Source organism: Mandrillus leucophaeus, unplaced genomic scaffold (assembly GCF_000951045.1).
Source record: "Mandrillus leucophaeus isolate KB7577 unplaced genomic scaffold, Mleu.le_1.0 Scaffold1827, whole genome shotgun sequence".
In the NCBI taxonomy this organism is placed as follows: domain Eukaryota; kingdom Metazoa; phylum Chordata; class Mammalia; order Primates; family Cercopithecidae; genus Mandrillus; species Mandrillus leucophaeus.
The window spans coordinates 47,167-67,205 of NW_012101840.1; the positions used below are offsets into that span (position 1 = coordinate 47,167).

Consider the following 20,039-nt stretch of genomic DNA (forward strand, 5'->3'; position numbering starts at 1 on the left):
TCTCTAAGGACTTGCTTTATGAATCTGGGTGCTCCTGCATTGGGTGCATGTATATTTAGGATAGTTAGCTCTTCTTGTTGAATTGATCCCTTTACCATTATGTAATGGCCTTCTTTGTCTCTTTTGATCTTTGTTAGTTTAAAGTCTGTTTTATCACAGACTAGGATTGCAACCCCTGTTATTTTTGTTGTTGTTTTGTTTTGTTTTCCAATTGCTTGGTAGATCTTATTCCATCCCTTTATTTTGAGCCAATGTGTGTCTCAGCACGTGAAATGGGTCTACTGAATACAGCACACTGATGGGTCTTGACTCTTTATCCAATTTGCCAGTCTGTGTCTTTTAATTGGAGCAATTGGCCCGTTTACATTTAAGGTTAATATTGTTATGTGTGAATTTGATCCTGTCATTATGATGTTAGCTGGTTATTTTGCTCGTTAGTTGCAATTTCTTCCTAGCATCAATGGTCTTTACAATTTGGCATGTTTTTGCAGTGGCTGTTACCGGTTGTTCTTTTCCATGTTTAGTGCTTCCTTTAGGAGCTCTTGTAAGGCAAGCCTGGTGGTGACAAAATCTCTCAGCATTTGTTTGTCTGTAAAGGGTTTTATTTCCCCTTCACTTACAAAGCCTAGTTTGGCTCGATATGAAATTCTGGGTTGAAAATTCTTTTCTTTAAAAATGTTGAATATTGGTCCCCACTCTCTTCTGGCTTGGAGAGTTTCTGCTGAGAGATCCGCTGTTAGTCTGATGGGCTTCCCTTTGTGGGTAACCCAACCTTTCTCTCTGGCTGCCCTTAAGATTTTTTCTTTCATTTCAACTTTGTTGAATCTGACAATTATGTGTCTTGGAGTTGCTCTTCTTGAGGAGTACCTTTGTGGCGTTCTCTGTATTTCCTGAATTTGAATGTTGGCCTGCTTCACTAGGTTGGGGAAGTTCTCCTGGATAATATCCTGCAGAGTGTTTTCCAACTTGGTTCGATTCTCCCCGTCACTTTCAGGCACACCAATCAGATGTTGATTTGGTCTTTTCACATAGTCCCATATTTCTTGGAGGCTTTGTTTGTTTCTTTTTACTCTTTTTTTCTCCACACTTCTCTTGTTGCTTCATTTCATTCATTTGATCTTCAATCACTGATACCCTTTCTTCCACTTGATCAAGTTGGCTACTGAAGCTTGTGTGTGTGTCACGTAGTTCTCATGCCATGGTTTTCAGGTCCATCAGGTCATTTAAAGACTTCTCTACACTGTTTATTCTAGTTAGCCATTCGTCTAATATTTTTTAAAGGTTTTTAGCTTCTTTGCGATGGGTTCGAACATCCTCCTTTTGCTCAGAGAAGTTTGTTATTACCCAGCGTCTGAAGCCTTCTTCTCTCAACTCGTGAAAGTCATTCTCCGTCCAGCTTTGTTCCATTGTTGGTGAGGAGCTGTGTTCCTTTGGAGGAGAAGAGGCACTCTGATTTTTAGAATTTTCAGCTTTTCTGCTCTGGTTTCTCCCCATCTTTATGGTTTTATCTACCTTTGGTCTTTGATGATGGTGATGCACAGATGGGGTTTTGGTGTGGATGTCCTTTCTGTTGGTTAGTTTTCCTTCTAACAGTCAGGACTCTCAGCTGCAGGTCTGTTGGAGTTTGCTGGAGGTCCACTCCAGATGCTGTTTGCCTGGATATCACCAGCGGAGACTGCAGAACAGCAAATATTGCAGAACGGCAGATGTTGCTGCCTGATGCTTCCTCTGGAAGCTTCATCTCAGAGGGGCACCTGGCTGTATGAGGTGTCAGTCGGCCCCTACTGGGAACTATTTCCCAGTTAGGCTACTCGGGGGTCAGGGACCCACTTGAGAAGGCAATCTGTCTGTTCTCAAATCTCAAACTCTGTGCCAGGAGAACCAGTACTCTCTTCAAAGCTGTCAGACAGGGACATTTAAGTCTGCAAAAGTTTCTGCTGCCTTTTGTTCAGCTATGTCCTGCCCCCAGAGGTGGAGTCTACAGAGGCAGGCAGGCCTCTTTGAGCTGTGGTGGGCTCCACCCAGTTCGAGCTTCCCAGCTGCTTTGTTTACCTATTCAAGCCTCAGCAATGGCGGACGCCTCTTCCCAGGCCTCGCTGCTGCCTTGCAGTTCGATCTCAGACTGCTGTGCTAGCAGTGGGCGAGGCTCCGTGGGCATGGGACCCTCTGAGCCAGTCACGGTATATAATCTCTTGGTGTGCTGTTTACTATGGCCATTGGAAAACCTCAGTATTAGGGTAGGAGTGTCCCAATTTTCCAGGTACGTACCATCTGTCATGGCTTCCCTTTGCTAGGAAAGGGAATTCCCTGACCCCTTGTGCTTCCCAGGTGAGGTGAGGCCCCACCCTGCTCCCTGGGCTGCACTCACTGTCTGACAAGCCCCGGTGAGATGAACCCAGTACCTCAGTTGGAAATGCAGAAATCACCCGTCTTCTGCATCACTCATGCTGGGAGCTGCAGACTGGAGCTGTTCCTATTCAGCCATCTTGGAACCTCCCATATTTTTCGTTTCTTTATTTTTTTACTTCTGGAATTTCTATGCAGCTTTGTTCTGTATCTTTCATTCCTGTCCTCCCTATGTCCATGTTTTCCTCTACATTCCTGGGCATACGGAGCATATTTATATTAGTTCTTAAATGTCCTTTGCTGTTAATTATACCATCTCTATAATTTCTGGTCCTGCTTCTGTAGATCCCTTTTTTCTCATTTTCTGTGCCACAATTTCCTGCTTCTTTGCACACTGGATTATTTTTGATTGGATGTCAAATTTTCGTGTGTTGAATTTTGCTGTATCTTTCTAGAAAGTTTTAGACTTTGTTCTGGCATGTAGTTAAGTTCCTTTTGAGATTCATTTTCTTATTTTGAGGTTTCTTTTCAGCTTTCTTGGGGGAGGGTTTAGAGTAGCCTTTAGACTAGGCCCAATTAATCTCATTACTAAGATGATATCCTTCTGAGGACTCTAGCCAATGCTTCATGAATTGTGCATTCTCTCCACTCTGACTGGTTGAAATGTGAGTTTTTGCTAGAATGGTTTCCTTTATTGCTGTCTGGTTATTCTTTCCCCAGACTTATGCAGTTTGAAGCCATGCACATTAAAGTCAGTATTCAACCAGAAATCAAAGGGTCCCTTTAAACCCCTCTAAGTTTCTCTCTTCATGCAGTTTCATCCTGCTTGATAGTCTGCCCACAAGATCTGGCCATCTCAGCCTCAAGCTTTAATCTCTCCACAACTTGGAAAAATTGCAGAGCTATCTTCGGATCAGCCTTCCTTGCACTGTGCATTTGAAACTATGTCAAATCATTTTTTTGGCAAAATTACAGCTCATCTCATTTGTGTCCTTGTAGGTTTTCTTGTCTTGTGCTACCTATTGTCCAATGTCTGAATAACATGGTTGCATACACAAGAAGACTTCAGAAAGTTCATGGAAAAATGGAATCAAAAGCTAAAAATAAAACGCATAAGCTTTGTTTCCCAACATAAGTTCCATCAAGCTTAAGACACTTTTGTAAGTGATGTTACCAGCCACCTAGTCCGTCCCTAAAGAACTAAGGGTCCTGGGAATTTAACCATGTCAATGTAGGTTTTAAAAAATACTATTCACTGAAGAAACATGGGTGCTCTTTAAAGAGTCTTATAAGAACAGGAAATAAAAACAAGTCAGAAGGAGACAAATCAGGACTGTAAGGTGGATGCCTAATGATTTCCCACTGAAACTCTGGCAAAATTGCTGTTATTTGATGAGAGGAATGAGCAGGGCCACTGCTGTAGTGGAGAAAGGCTCTCTGATGAAGCTTTCTCAGGCATTTTTCTGCTAAATCTTGGGTTAACTTTCTTAAAATACCCTCATAATAACATAACAGTCAATGTTCACTTTGGGACGGGGTTTTAGCATTAAAATGAGGTGGAACTTGGCTCTTTACATTGAAAAGTGAACTACAGGACATAGAGTTTGTGCACAGCCTCTGTAATCTAGCCGAAACTGGCTTGTGGTCTGCAGTTGCTTATCAGAAAATAATCTTTGTAAGGCCAGTCTTCTGTCCAGTCATAGTTGTAGAGGTCTGGGTTGTAAATCAGAGTTGATAGCTCCTATTGTTAACAAGTTTAGCTGTAGGAATTTAGAAATGTGCCATGCCAACCAAGCCCCAAACCCTCTACCCATAGGTAACTTGGTTTCCTTAACCTTAGTGTACCTCTCAGTTGATAAAGAGGCATCTATTTTGGTCTCTCAGATCATACCCACTAGATGCCAATAACATATTCCTTCCAGTTGTGAGGAACAAAAATATCTCCAGATATTACCTAATGTCCCCTGGGAACCAGTCCTTTAACTTATGGAATTTGTACTTTTCCTTACTTTTTCATAATGAGGAAACTTAAGTTCTGTGTACATTAGTGTATTGGTCTGTTTTCATACTGCTGTAAAGAACTGCCAGAGACTGGGCAATTTATAAAGGAAAGAGGTTTAATTGACTCACTGTTCAGCATGGCTGGAGAGACCTCAGGAAACTTACAATCAAGGTAGAAAGTGAAGCGGGGAAGCAAGGCATCTTCTTCACAAGGCAGCAGGAAAGAGAAGTGCCTAGTGAAGGCGGAAGAGTCCCTTATAAAACCACCAGATCTCGTAAGAACTCACTCACTATCACAAGAAGAGCATGGAGGAAACTGCCCCCATGATTCAATCACTTTCACCTAGTCTCTTCTTTGACACATGAAGATTCTGGGGACTACAATTCAAGATGAGATTCGTGTGGGGATACAAAGCCTAATCATATCAGTTAGTTTCTATCTCATTTTGTGATGATTTAACCTGTCCAGAAGTGGTATAATATAGTCGTGTATAAACAAAGAAATAAGAAATTTCAAGGAATATCTCTAAGAGATAAAATATGGGATTTTTTTTCTTGTAACTTGGATAGATGTGATGAGTTTGTAGAATTTGAAAGTGTTTGTAAAATGAGATGAACAAAGAAACTGAACAATATAAATCAAAGAGTAAACAACTGTATTTGACAACTTTCTAATTTGTTCCTCTTCAAAAGAAATAATTTACATGAGGATTTTAGGCCATCTATAATTAAGCATATGGATTCCTATTGTTTCTTGTAAAATTTCTAGAACTGTGTTAATTCTGATGCTAATAAAGGTGGCTAGCACTGATGCCACCTTTATTATGTGCTAGGATCTGTGCTAAGTGTTTTGGAAGCTTTATTTAAGGCTTAGGATAATATTTTATCCTCCTTTAATATTTTGAAGAAACTGACAGTTGCCCAATTAATTTTGCCCCCCAAATTGTACAGCAGTTATCTTACTTAAGTATTTGTCATGCTCTGAAGGGGACAGACTGTATTTGTTTCTGTTCCCTCTCTCTTTTTCTTCTGTTTTCCACATCACTTTTACCTGCTTAAATCATCAGTATTGATGACTTGTCTTTAAAGTTTTGTCCTTGTCTAATTATTTGTTGATCTCGTGCATATATCTGTAACTTCCTGTGTCTACCTTTATTATAATGCAAACTAAACTGTTTAATGATTTTTACCTGTTTGTTAGTAAACATGTAAACTATAAGCATAGTGGGTCATCATTTTCACAGTTGCACCTGTTCACCGCTAAATTCCTAGTACCTAGAATGCCAGTTTGGTCTATAAATCAGTATATAAATGGTTTAGTGGGCTCAACATTGCATTGGCATTCTTGATAATCACTACTAACAAATGCAGAAAGTAGGAGAGGGAAAGAAATCATAGTTTAAATGTGGTACCTGAACCATCGCTAATTCTCTAGGGATTTGTGAACTTCTTGAGCTATTTATGTGCCTCATGATCTTCTAGAAATATTGTAGCAAGATTCTGAAGTGTTGCTGACTCATACAAGGTGATACATTTGTTTTCAAAATAAATAGAAGAGCCAGGTCAGGAAGAAGGAAGCCAAGATAAACATAAGTAGAGATTACTATAATTGAAAGAAGAGGGTATGTACTTGTAGAAAAGTGACTTCCTTAATATGCATGTTTCTGCTTTTCTCCTAATTTTACATTTTCCTAATTTTATATTTTCCATGGCCAATGTCTATAATTTGCCTGGGAATCCAATTAATTGCAATCACATCTAACAAATTAGTATTTATAATTGGGTTTCCAAACAAATTATAGTAATACTTCCAAGCATAAATTAGTAACATTTGAATGGAGAGTTATTTTTCTTGGCTCAATCTTGGCTCACTGCAACCTCCGTCTCCTAGTTTGAAGATTCTCCTGTCTCAGTCGTCCAAGTAGCGGGGATTACAGTTGTGTGCCACCACACCTGGCTAATTTTTTGGATTTTTAGTAGAGATGGGGTTTTGCCATGTTGGCCAGGCTGGTCTCAAACCCATTACCTCAAGTGATCTGCCTGCCTTGGCCTCCCAAAGTGCTGGGATTATAGGTGTGAGCCGCCACACCCAGCCAAGTATACTGTTTATTTTTGATAGAAACTATACATGTCCATTAAAAATTAAGAAAACAAACTGCACAGAAAAGTAAAACCAAACCATCACTCCAGATTTACCACGTAGAAACAGCCACGGTTTACCGTGCAGAAAAGTGTTAACACAGCAAGGCCAAGACTGTTCTCCTAATACCTACTTAAATGACTGGCCACAGGCCAGCACCTGGAAGTTTTGTGCACACTAGTTTCAAATAAATGCTTAAAGTTTAGTATTACTTGAAGGCAAAAGAAGACAAAAGAGACCCCAAAATATTATAAAGAAAATATTATAAAAGATATTATGAGGTTGGAACTGTTACTCTTTCAATTCTATATTTGTTTTATTATTTACTGATGTTCTAATATAAAGTTCAAGATAAGTCACACTCATAGGTTTTCTCCACCACTCCTTCCACCTACCAGTTTTTCTGATAAATTGTTATTTGAAAATTCTTAGTTTTATCATAGCAAATTCTCCCTCCTAACCATCATTCTTATTTTAATATTAGTTTCATATTTATGTACATAGAAAAATAATTTTACTGATTCTTTTTTCCACTTTATGCTTAATTTTGTAAATTTATTTCATATCTTTGTTTTTAAAAAGGGGTCTATGGATGAACACGTGTTTTCTTTAAGTTTATGCATGAGAAATTTTACCTACAGTTATATCTAAAGTACACTTGGATTGGACAACTTTTTTTTCTTCTGTAAGTATTACTTTATTTTATCTGGGCACTGAATATTGTACTAGCCCATTTGTTCTTGTTTTCTGTTTACGATAGGATCGCTAGGTTTTGCCATTGCATGGCACTTCCTCCCCTCTGCCCCCCACACAACCCCCCCACAAGACACATCCACTCACACAGAGTTTATTTTCCTTAGAATTACATAGACATTGCTTTGTTAGCTTCACATACTAAATTTAGTAGAGAGACATTTGGTAGCAATTATATTTTATTCCTCATAATCAGCTTGCCTTTTTTACCTGAATGTCTGAAAATTTAAAGTTTTCCCTTTGGTGTTCAGAAGCAGAAGCTATATTCCAGTGTTGCTTGTTCTTTTCAGTTATTCCTGGAACATAACATGCCCTTTGATTTATAATTTTTTTCTATTTCATTCCTTGATCTCTCTCTCTTTCTCTCTCTCCTTCCTTCCCTCCCTCCCTCCCTCCCTCCCTCCTTCCGTCACCCAGGCTAGAGTGCAGTGGTTCAATCTTGGCTCGCTGCAAGCTCTGCCTCCTGGGTTCAAGGGATTCTCCCATCTCAGCCTCTCGAGTAGCTGGGATTACAGGTGCCTGCCACCACACCCGGCTAATTTTTGTATTTTTAGGAGAGATGGAGTTTCTCCATGTTGGCCAGGCTGGTCTCAAACTCCTGACCTCAGATGATCCTTGATACGTCTAGTTTATTTCTTAACTTTATGTTTTTGTCTTATTTCACATTTTATATTTTTGTTTAACTCTTTTCTATCCCTTTTCATCTCATTTCATTGTCTCGCTACCTTGTCTTCATGCTCTTGTATTGAATTCACGTTCTGTTCATGTCACTGTGCGTTTTGGGAGTGAAGTTTTCAGAAATTTGGAATCAGACCCTTTGGCCAGGTTAGGGAGAGGGCAACGCTGAGATGGGGGCAGCAGCGGCGGAAGTCAAACTTTAATGATTTTAACATTTTCAAAGTGCCCAGGACATGTGTACAAAGACACATTTTATGGAAATTGTGCAGGTTGCTTTTTTTGTTTGAACCTTTGAAAGAATTTAATCTTAACATTTTCTCATTTTAAAACTGTAAAATCTTGTTTAACAAAAACTTTTATGTATTAAGATACTATTTTCCTTTTATTACATAGTTGTTTATAAAAGTTCATTCGTTAAAATTAAGGATCCTTTTTAACACCATAGCATTTGTACTGTTGCTTTTTAATATAGTGAAAATACAAAAGGAAGGGCATGTGCTATTTTTTTGATGTCACTGACTTCAGAGACATCGTGTACAAAGAATTACCAACATACTTTAATTCAATGATTGCTTGGTGTTTAGAATGTCAGTTCTTTAATTTTGAGCATCCTGAAATACATCTTTTGTACATATAGAGACTGATGTATCAGAATCAGATTTTCAGTAACCCCTGGATTATAGTTTGGAGTAATTTAATTTAGTTACCCTCAGTGGTCTCTAGGAGTTTATGTACACTTAGATTTCCTGTTTATAAATGCATTTGTTTTTTCTGTATCTAGGTAAATGGAGCTATTCAACTACTCAGCATAGAATTAAGATTAAAAATTCGTTCGCTAAAGAAAAGGAATACAAAAAAAGAAATTTGAAATCACCTTACTGTCTCTTCCCAGGAAGTGTAAGATTGCATTTTTGAATATTCAGATTATTTCTAAACATGTAGAATCATGAAATCTAATAACTGAACACAAATTAGAGAGCTATTCATCCAGCAGATTTCTAGTCTTGGCCAGACATTGGGACCATCTACAGTTCTTTCCAAAGTGCAGTTTCCGGGGTCCATGCCTGGAATGCTGAAGAAACGGGTCAAAAGTTCACCCAGGACATCAGTTTTAGAAGCTCCCTGGGAAATTCTAATAGGGAAGCAAGCTGAGAGCCACTGGGCGAGCCCAGTCTTCTTATTTTACCCTGATATGGTGGGGTCCTCAGAAAATACTGGCTCTCATCATTGCCCAGACTCTTACGTGTTTCGTGATCTGGGCTATGTTAGGATCTCCCCGAGCTGCTGTTTCCCCATTTGTAAAGTGGAAATAATAACAGCTGTGGGGACTGGGCAAGAATAGGTGAAATGAGAAAGTAAAGCAGCTGGGGTAGAGTGAGGGATGTGGTAGACATCAGCATCTCTTGGTGACTAACTGCCACTGCTAATGATGATGGTAATGACGGTGATGGTGGTGGTTATGACAGTGGTGATAATGATGGAGCACTCACTTCAGGAAATTGTATGTTCGAAGTTTCATTGTAGTCCACAATCCTGGTTGTTGGCTAGGAGCAGGAAGAGAAGCCCCCAATTCCTTGACTCTTTGCAAAGGCAATTATAATCCTAGAGAATTGACATATGGTAGAAGTCTGTTGAATTGAACCAAATAGCCAAATGCAATGTTCTCTTCAAAGCTGAAGCCTAGTATTTATGTGATTTTAAACACATTAAGGTAATTTACTGAATTGGATGTCTTTGTCATTTCATGATTGCTGAACAGATTATTTCGCTGTACAATACCTTGCATTTTATGCCAAACTAAACAAAGATAGTACTGTCTCTCTTTTTGAAAGTGTTCAAGAAATGTTGCCTACTTTTGTTAGTATTTAATTTTATTTTTAGCCACGTGCCACAGGTGGATAAATTAATGTTTTATTCATTTTCTTCTTAGTGGAGCGTAGCATATTACCCAGGTAAGGCACTAAAAACCACATTTTAGTTTTTAGCTCTTAGGAGATGACATGTAGGAGGGATATATGAGAATTCATTAATACTGCATATTAATATATAGTATAACATATATCTATTCCTTAACATATGAAAGATTTTTTACTTAGTCCAATGCACCTCAAAGATATTTTTCTTTAACACTTTGCTTTATCTCTTCTTTGGAGGCATAATGGCATCCATTAGATACTATTAATCACTGATCTAGAAAAATACATAGTCTTTACAGACTATTTCTTTCTTAGTTTTGGGGACAGTAAGGGCAAAATAAACAAAATTAATGGGTGCAGTGACCATATTCTTTTCAAATTTTAAATTGGAGCCAATGACCTGGCAAAAGAATGACATTTAGCTGGGTGTGGTGGCTCACACCTGTAATCCCAGCACTTTGGGAGGCTGAGGCGGGCAGATCACTTGAGGTCAGGAGATCGAGACCATCCTGGCCAACATGGTGAAACCCTGTCTCTACTGAAAATACAAAAATTAACTGGACATGGTGGCACATGCCTGTAATCTCAGCTACTTGGGAGGCTGAGGCAGGAGAATTGCTTGAGCCAGGGAGTTGGAGGTTGCAGTGAGCTGAGATTGTGCAACTGCACTGCAGCCTGGTGACAGAGTGAGACTCTGTCTCAAAATAAAAATAATAATAATTTGAAAGTGACATTTGTGTGATTTGTGAAATTAATCATAGGAATAGTTTTATAAAACTGAATTATAGTTATAAAAACTAAATTTACAGTTAACAATTTGCCTTCATTGCCTGCATATAATTGTAGAAACAGGAAATAGAACATGGAGCATATATATATATATATATATATATATATATATATATATATATATATATATATATATATATATATCTCTATGTTGTCACACGTGTTTATTCACCATAAAATTGATGGGTATTACATGCATACTGATTTGAATGTCTTTTTCTAATATTTTCTCATTCCTTTTAACAAATCTCTGAGTAATTAACTTGTATTATCACATGAAATTTTACATGCTTAATGGTCAGAAGTTATTATACTTTTGTGACACTCAAATTACCTTTGTTCACAGGATTTCCTACTGGAGACCAATTTGCAGATTTTGTTTATATCTAGAGTATTAATATTCACACAGCATTTTCTCTGACCTGTACACATTTTTCTCCTTATTCCATTCAATTAGTAAATTCTCATTAAACTATGATTAATGACCTGGAGAGAGACCTTATGTACACATACCATATGTTCTCTAATTTATATTCAAACAAATAATTTTTTTCAACCTAATCCAAGAGAATTATGAAAGAAAATTAATAGACAGCATCAAAACCTCCCTTTGATAAATCTGCCTTTAATAGGACAGCTAAATAAAGCTCCTCTGTAAGATTGTTGCACCAAATCCACACTGCTCTAAGATGAACTTCATTTAAGTACAGGGTACAATTCCTTAGATGCAGATTTCAGTGCTTAATCTGGAAGTAGTGGGTTGGAATCTAGTGGCTGGACACACTGTGGAAAAATACAGACTTCCTTCTGTCTGTGGATCTTACAAAATTTTCATCAGCATAGCAGAAGAATTTTGAAATGTTAAAGAGTAAGCTTGTAGCAGTGGGAAAAGAAAAAAAGATATAAATTAATTATTATTGAGTATGTATTGTGGGCCAACTATGCACAGTAGTGCTTAGTTCTTTGTGTGCATTACCTCATGTAATATTCATAATGTTACCTGTATTATTTCAAGATTATAAACCAGTCTAGGAAGCATGAGTGCAAAGATGAACATATGCGTTTCTATGATCCCCAAAATAATCAAAGAAATCATGTTTGAATCCTTACCAAAAAGGAAAACATTGATTATCCATACAGAGTAACTCTCATATCAACTGAAAGATCTAAATTGTTGGGCTAATTTTGATCATTCCCCTTTTAGAGTCATTGGGAACACATACTTCGTAACTATTCTAGGTCACTGTCTTTGTTTATTTGTTTTTATGTCTGCCCCAATAGTTCAGTAAATAATGAAGATAAGGAGACATGGCCTCTGTTTTCCTGTCCCTCACAGTTCAAGTGTGTGGCAGTTGGCATATAGATAATTAGAATAATATATGAATAGAGGATCCAAACTTTATCTGATTCTTGACTCATACTCTATTTTCATAGGTGAAGAGTGTGAACTGAGTTGATTTCATTATATCATGGTGCAAACTAAGTCACTGTGATTTCCAAGTTACCAAGCAGGAAACACTTGCTGGATTTAATACAAGTATTTCTACTTGGAAATCTCAGCCAATGATGATTTTGGTATTAAGTATTTTCTTTCATTGTGTGTAATGTATATGAACTGTTGAAAAAAGAAAGTTGGCAAACGCTATATAATTGTCACAGATCTGTTAGCATACTTCCTTGATTATTAACTTAGATCTGAAACTAAATTTAGAGCTTCAAAACTCGATGAAGTAAAATACATCTAACAGCTAACAGAAAAATGAACTGCGAAATAGAGTAAGAGAGAAAAGCCTTCAGAGTTGATAATGCTTTAAGTGCTTATAAAGTTTATTTTAATTAATTAGCTGTAAATTTATCACAATTCAATATTGACACCATGGCCCTTCTAAATTTTACCTTAAAGTTCTTAAATTGAGAAATAATTTTAGTTCAGTCAACTCATGTTATTTTCACATTTTATATATGATTAATTACTAACAAACAACTTTATATGACATCTACAATTCTAATTCAAACCTTGAAATTATAGTTTTTCTATCTAGTGTTTCCACTGTTTTCCTTTTGTTAATCTAAGAAAAGAACAGGCATTTAATTGTATTTAACTTGTAATGAAGTACTGATGCTTTGTCATCCACTAAATTTACAGTATCAGAAAGATTATTGTCACTATGGAACAATACAATGTGGTGCTGCACACATTCTCATCACAATTTTTTTTTAATTGTGGTAAAATGCACATAATATAACATTTGCCCTCTTAACTCTTAAGCATATTTTAATTGAACATTGTTTGGGGGAAATAACCAGGTGAGACAGTGGAGAATAATTTATGTTGAAATTGTAGTTTATCCTAGGATTACTAAGATATTCCTTGCTGAAGTTATGTTTTGAGTCTTCAGTGGAATTTCCAGTCATCATCAATCTGAGAATCATAGGCTAAAATTAATGAACTATCTGTCTTTTTGGAAAAGAGAGATATTCCTCCCACCAACCTCCCACCTCCCACTAGAGACTTTGATAATGGTGGTTTTTTTGTTTGTTTGCTTGTTTGTTTGTTTTATAACATACCTCCGCTATTGGTGAAATACTCTCTGGTTAATAGCCCAAACCATTCACTGTCTCCTGCCTAGATAACCTCCTGTCTCCAGGGTATCTAGGTGCTACCAGACACCTATCTGACTAAAGGGTCATGCTTGTTTGACAGTGAGGAGCAGCCAGCAGCATGCTGGCAGGTTTGGCAGGTGTTACCTCGCGGTCGGGAACCATATTCGATCACCATTGAGAAGCAACAGCAACACATGGGCTGGTCTTATCAGGTGTTTTCCAGGTGTTGCCCAGGCATTATGAGGCAGTGGTAGGGATGACTTGGTGTTACACAGGTGTCACGATGGTACAGAGGCATATTTAGTCATCAGGGAGCAGCAGCAGGCAGCACACAGGCGAGTGTTCCCAGGTAGCCTTCAGGTGTAACCCAGGTGTTCCCAGTTGTTACCAGTAATGAGCCCTGGTTAGGGATCACTGTGGAGCATCAAACAGCATGCTGGCGTGGAGCTGCATGATGTTCCTATTCTCCCCCTGGACTTCTGTTCACCAAAGCCACCACATTTATTTCTTATATTCCTAACCCTGTTGTGACATCAGATAAACAGAAAGGGTCCTCCTTGTCCATCTTCCACTTCCAACGTTGAGCAACCATGGCAGCCCTTCACTGGATGGCCTTGCATTGGTTCAAGTAGCCTGAATGGTTGTAGCGAACGGAGCTTGATATGTACAAGAGTTCAAACATGTGCGTACTTGTTTTATGCCCATGGAGCAGTTCAAGGCAGCTGTTCCGGCAGGGTGCTGTCCTTCTCCATATGGGCAGACAGCATTCTGGCATCTCTCCTCCTGTGGCCCCACCATTCCCTACAGCTGTGGTGCTACCCATATCCAGCTAATAAAGAACATGAGGGCACCATCCCCCACCATCTGCAAGCCTCGGTCCACAGTGGCACAGAACTTTGCTGATTACATTCCATTCACAACAACATAGCCACCCCTAGGTAAAAGGAAGACAGTGAAATGTAACCTGGCTGTGCACAGGCATTCCAGGTGAAAATGCATTTTGATAAGAGAAAATGTCACTTTGATAGGAGAAAAGAAAACAAATACATCTATTTTGTTAAACATTCAAGCAGACGTCATGTGTCTTTAATGGAATAGTAGTTATCATGGAAACCATCTCCCATAAGGATAAAAGGAGGCTTGGTGTAAAAGTTAGGGTTATGGTGATCATCTTTTCAGCCATCTTCTATAAAGCAAAAAGAGGGTTAGGGATAGGGCTGGGTGGAGGGCTGGGGCTGGTGGGCCTGTCTTGGCCATTCTCTTCCATAGGAAAAAGGAGGGCAAGAGCACAGAGAGCATCCTTCCCTTTCTTTCCCTGGGTGGGACAGCTTTTAGAAGTCTCAGCAGCTCCTCTGTTCAGTGGCAGAAAAAAGCCATTATCTTCCGATTGCAGCTCCTGTCTTAGGGATGACCGAGTGCTGTCCTGAACCATTTTCTCCTAAGGAAAAATAGGCATTTGATAAATGGCTCTTTCACATTACTCAGGCTTTTTCAATAATGCATTCCTCTAATAAGTCCAGGGCTTCCTATTCTCACTAATGGTTGATTGATTCTGGGCTCAACCAAAATGTCCTCAGCAAGATGCTGTTCAGACCCCAACTATGTCACAGATAACATAGGTGTGGGCTGATTTTTAAAGAAGATTCACATTCTTCTACTGCACAACTCATTGACAATTCCATGTTAATCATAAAGGCTGGAAATTATTGAAATATGTTCAATTAGCAGGCTTAGACAACTGTGCTATATAATTCCAACAAATATTCTATCATTGTGAGAATTGTAAAGGTTTTTAGAGCTCCTGCTATTTTGATGAGTATTTATGATACATGGAAAAGTAGCCAGGTACAACGGCTCATGCCTGCAATCCCAGTGCTTTGGGAGGCTAAGGGTGGGAGGATTGCTTGAGGCCAGGACTTAATACCACCCTGGGCAACATAGCAAGACCTCATCTCTACAAAAAATAAAAATTAGCCAGGGATGGTGGTGTGTGTCTATAGTTCTAGTTACTTGGGAGGCAGAGGCAGGAGGATTGCCTGAGTTTGGGAGTTCAAGGCTGCAGTGAACTATGATTGCACCATTGTACTTCAGCCTGGGTGACGAAGTGAGACCTTAACTGTAAAAAAAAAAAAAAAAAAAAAAAAGAGAGAGAGAAAGAAAAAAATTAAAGAGAGTGATGTGCTATACATGTAATGTATACAATCCAAAAAGGGCCCTCAAATTGTACTGAACAGGTTTGGTGACTATTTATAGTCAGTTTTTTTGACAAACATCTTTGACCAAGGTAGAATATATGATCTGTGAACGTGGGCGCATATACTTGGTGTGTGTCTGTTGCATGCAACATAAAATCATCACTTATGGATTATGTTCCTTTGAGAAATCAGCACAAAATGTGTCACTTTGGTAGGAGAAAAGAAAACAAATATATGCATTTTGTCAAATATTCAAGCAAAAGTTTGACAGGGAAAAAATGTGGAACTTCCTTTCAGATGTCTTGGAAATCAGACTTCATGTGTCTTTAACGGAATATTTTTTAAAATTCTTCTTTGTCTCAGCCTCTCTTCCCCAAGAAGAGCTACGAATGCTTGACCAGCTGTGAGTTCCTCAAATACATCCTGTTGGTAAAGCAGGGGGACTGCCCGGCTCCTGAGAAAGCCAGTGGATTTGCGGCCGCCTGTGTTGAAAGCTGCGAAGTTGACAATGAGTGCTCTGGGGTGAAGAAATGTTGTTCAAACGGGTGTGGACACACCTGCCAAGTACCCAAGACTCTGTACAAAGGTAAGGGGCAGCACTGGGGGTGTGAAGAGACATGCAGTGTCACATGTATCTGTGCCTAGGGAAGGGTGTCCATCGTAAGCGTGAAAAGTCTAAAAAACAAAATCTTAAGAAAATTTATTTTATACCACATACAGACATCTTAACATATTCACAGACCCATAGAGATCAACCATATTAACTCGACTTGGGGCAGAGCAAGTCATTCATATTAATTCTTTTTCATTGGACAGATGTGATGGACAGCAACAATTCAGGAAGGTTTTTGTCTTTTTCTCCAGTCAGACTGATTCAAGTAAGCTCTACTAGGTACACTAGAATAAATCGAAATATGTAATGAAATAATTCTACAACTCAGCATTACGTAGAATTGGTGGGAACCCTGGGCTTGTTTTCCTGCAACTGGATGGTCCCATCTGGGGGTGACGGGAGACAGTGACAGATCATCAGGCATTGGGGTCTCATAAAGAGCCTGCAACCTAGATCCCTCACATGTGCAGTTCACAACAGGGTTCACGCTCCTATGAGAATCTAAAGCTGCTGATGATCTGACAGGAGGTTCGGGTGGTAATGTGAGTGATGAGGAGTGGCTGTGAATAGAGATGAAGCTTTGTCCACCCACCTACCACTTATCTCCTGCTGTGTGACCCAGTTCCTAACAGGCCACAGCCTGCTACCAGTCAGTGGCCCGGGAGCTGGGGACCCCTAATATAGAGTCAGTCAGCAGGCAGTATTCATTAAAGTACAGAGAGTAACAGAAGTCTTTCTCTCTGTGTGTCTTTCACACACACATGCCAAATCCATATTGTTTCTAAATACTGGTACTTAAAAAAAAATGTGTATAAAGCAGTATTCACCATCAATGCCAGTTTTGATTTATGTGCTGGCTGCCTGTTTTTGGAAGTCCATGTTACTCTAACACTCATAACAATTCACATCTCCCAGAAGTTAGGTATCTGTCCCATCTTCCTGTAGCTCCCACTTGGGAATACTTTCCTCTGAAATCTATGTAATTCAACCATTTATTTTCTTTATCGTTGGAAACACGCCATAAGTACTATGTCTTACATTCAAAATAATCGCTGCTTTTCTCTTCTTACCAAGTGATGTTTCTTTAATAGTTTTAAAGTTTTATTGTGTTCATGCCTCTTATTTTAAACTACAGCAAGTCACTATTGCGAAATTTAAAACCATCTAATTTTTAAAGCCTCTGTTAATATGAAATTTTATCTGTCATTAAAGATAATATGCTATGTATGAGTAGCATTCACCATAAAAATAGGATGCTTTTGGAATGGTCTTTTTAAACCCTTTTGTAAAACCTATAGTGTTTTAAAGAGATAATATAAATTAAAATATGCACTTTTATAAAAGGACTGAAGAGTTACTATGAATTTCAAATATGCCTGTTTCACTAGAGAATAAGCGGAATATTGTAGAAAGGGCCAGAATAAATGACTAATGATGCAGAGATACTTTCAATGTAAAACTACATTTAACGAAACCAGATGAACTTTTGTTAAAGTACTGAAGTCACTCTTCTACTACAAATTAGCTCTTAACTTAGATTTTTGTGGAGAGAGACAGAATCAATGGGAATCAACTACAAATAGAATAAACAGACTCTGTTGACCTGACAATGACTTTTGCGTAACGAAGGCAGTCTAGTTAATAGATTGTTATTTTGCAAAAAAAGACATATATGCAGGTAGATATTTTTTCTTGCTTTCTTCAGTAGTCCCTCAAGGAAGGCTGTCTTCATGTCCTGGGAGCTTTGACAGTGCCTCTGAATATGTTAGTGTGTGTAAAAGGAGGGCAAATAGAGCCTGTAGCAACTCCTTCACCATCTTAGCTAATGAGCCATTTGAAGCCCCTTTTGGCATTCCCAACCTGGAGTCCAGCTGCTTCTTCACTCTCAGAAGAGGAGAGGGGGACTGATATACACAAGCCCCAGGGAAACAGTCCGTTCCAACCCATCCCTTGACTTTGCGAGGAGAAAACCATGTGCCCAGTCAGCGCACAAACCAACCTGCAATCTTAGGATACTCATAATCACTGTCTTTCCTACCTCCAAGATGCCTTCTTATTGCCCCAAACAAACTAATGTGAAATAAGATTGCCTCCCTCTCTCTGTCTCTGCTAGGTCTGTGTAATTGTTTTCCTTAATAAGAGTGGGAGTCATGGTGGGTTGAGATTAACTAGTCCTTGGCTCTCCGTTCACAGCTGCTGAAACTGAGGTTGCAGCCTATGCCTAAGTGATTTGGTAGTAGGTAGCAGAAATAGATCTAATATCTGCTCCCACCTGGGCTAGCTCGCCTGTCATTTTTGTTTTGAATGTATGGAGCCCTAATGGAAACACTCACTGGGCATCATTGTGTTATTATATAATAGGCTAACTAAGGCCTGGCACAGTGGCTCACCCCTTCAGTCCCAGCACTTTGGGAGGCTGAGGCAGGAGTTCAAGAGTAGCCTGGGCAAGATGGCAAGATATCCCCATCTCTACAAACATAATAAAATTAGCTAGGCATGGTGGCACGTGCCTGTAGTCATAGCTGCTCGGGAGGCTGAGGTGGGAGGATCATTTGAGCACAGGAATTCGAGGTTACAATGAGCCATGATCATGTCACTGCACTCCAGTCTGGGCAACAGAGTGAGACCCTGTCCCAAAATGTATCTAAATCCATTATCTACCTACCTGTCTATCTAATAGGCCAAGTAAAAGATTTGTCAATATAGAATATTTTTAATCTAACAAAATCACTACTTTATGAATCATTTTAGACTAATTAATAACATGGGATTGTTACATTGTAGGGTTGAAGCATATAAAACTAGATACAGTGTGTGCTGTATAGAGAACCAAATTCTATGGGATAAATATTGAAAACCTGAAGTTCCTCATTCATTCATTATTTATGTATTAAAGTGTTGCATACTGCTGTTTGGAAATCCAAAATAACATTTTCTTAACATTTTCCCCAGTTTACCTTTACAAGGGGCTGCTGTCACTTGATTGGAGAAGTATTGACACATTTCAGTTAAATACACATTTATGGAGTGCCTACTATTTGCTGTCATCTATAATGGGCGTTGGGGTACAAGGATCCATGTGACACTAACCCCCCACATGGGTTATTACTGAGATTGTCATGCTCACAATACTCTTTAAGTGGGCAAATTGTTTTTCTAACCTTTAAGTAAATGGACATTTACCAACCTCTGTATATGTTTCATTTTATTACTTATTGAATTAATTTTTTAAAATATTTTAAAATTATAAAAACCCATACATACATACATACTTTCTGTTTGGTCTGTTGTGTTTGTGGAAGGGAAGATAGAAAGTACTGATTTTATAGCTTCAAGAGCTTTTTATACTGGTCACTTGAGTTTTTAAAAGCGATGGGTGTCTTGAAAATATGATCAACAAAATTCCCTATTATATTTGAGCACTGCATTTGGGCTATGCTGTAAAAACTGCACTTAACTGATGCCTGGAAGTAAGTTAACCTTCATAGACTATAGTTTAAAACAAACAGCAGAGATCCTTTCTTTTACTTTTTAAATAAAATTATTAGCATCAAAATAGAAGGCTTGGAAATAATAACATGATTGGAGATGCCTGCTGGTGCTAGTTCTATGAAATGCAATTCTTCATAGAGCTGTAGAAACTTTAAAAGGCTTATCTTCTACAGGTAGAACACAAATGAGTGCATTTGGGGGCACTTCCTTTTTCCTGTCTATAGTACGTCTATTTTATGGCTTGGTGAGACAGTCTTTCCTCCAGAGAGTGATACATTTTACTGTTTTGTTGCCAAATCCCACTGCCTCTCTTGGCTTCCAACTGTAGCAAAAATGGTTTGGGCAGGGAGAAAGAAAAGTTAAAAAATTTTACAAACCTAAAGATTCAGACTAATTTGTGACCTATAGTTTCCCTTTGCCGTGGATAAACCAAGAATTAATTGTACGTCAATCGGTTTCTTTTCAAAAAGACCCGAACACAGAGTTGATTTAGTATTTCCACAAATAATTAA

The 20,039-nt window shown here is 38.6% G+C and overlaps 1 protein-coding gene across 1 annotated transcript in view; it reads left to right on the forward strand.

The window, feature by feature from the left end:
- The window catches only part of LOC105537987 (anosmin-1), a 116,925-nt gene that overhangs the window by 33,633 nt on the left and 63,253 nt on the right, over positions 1-20,039 (forward strand). Inside the window, exon 3 of the mRNA XM_011977701.1 lies at positions 15,786-16,008. Within this exon, the coding sequence (XP_011833091.1) occupies positions 15,786-16,008 (223 nt within the window). The remainder of the gene's footprint in view (positions 1-15,785; positions 16,009-20,039) is intronic.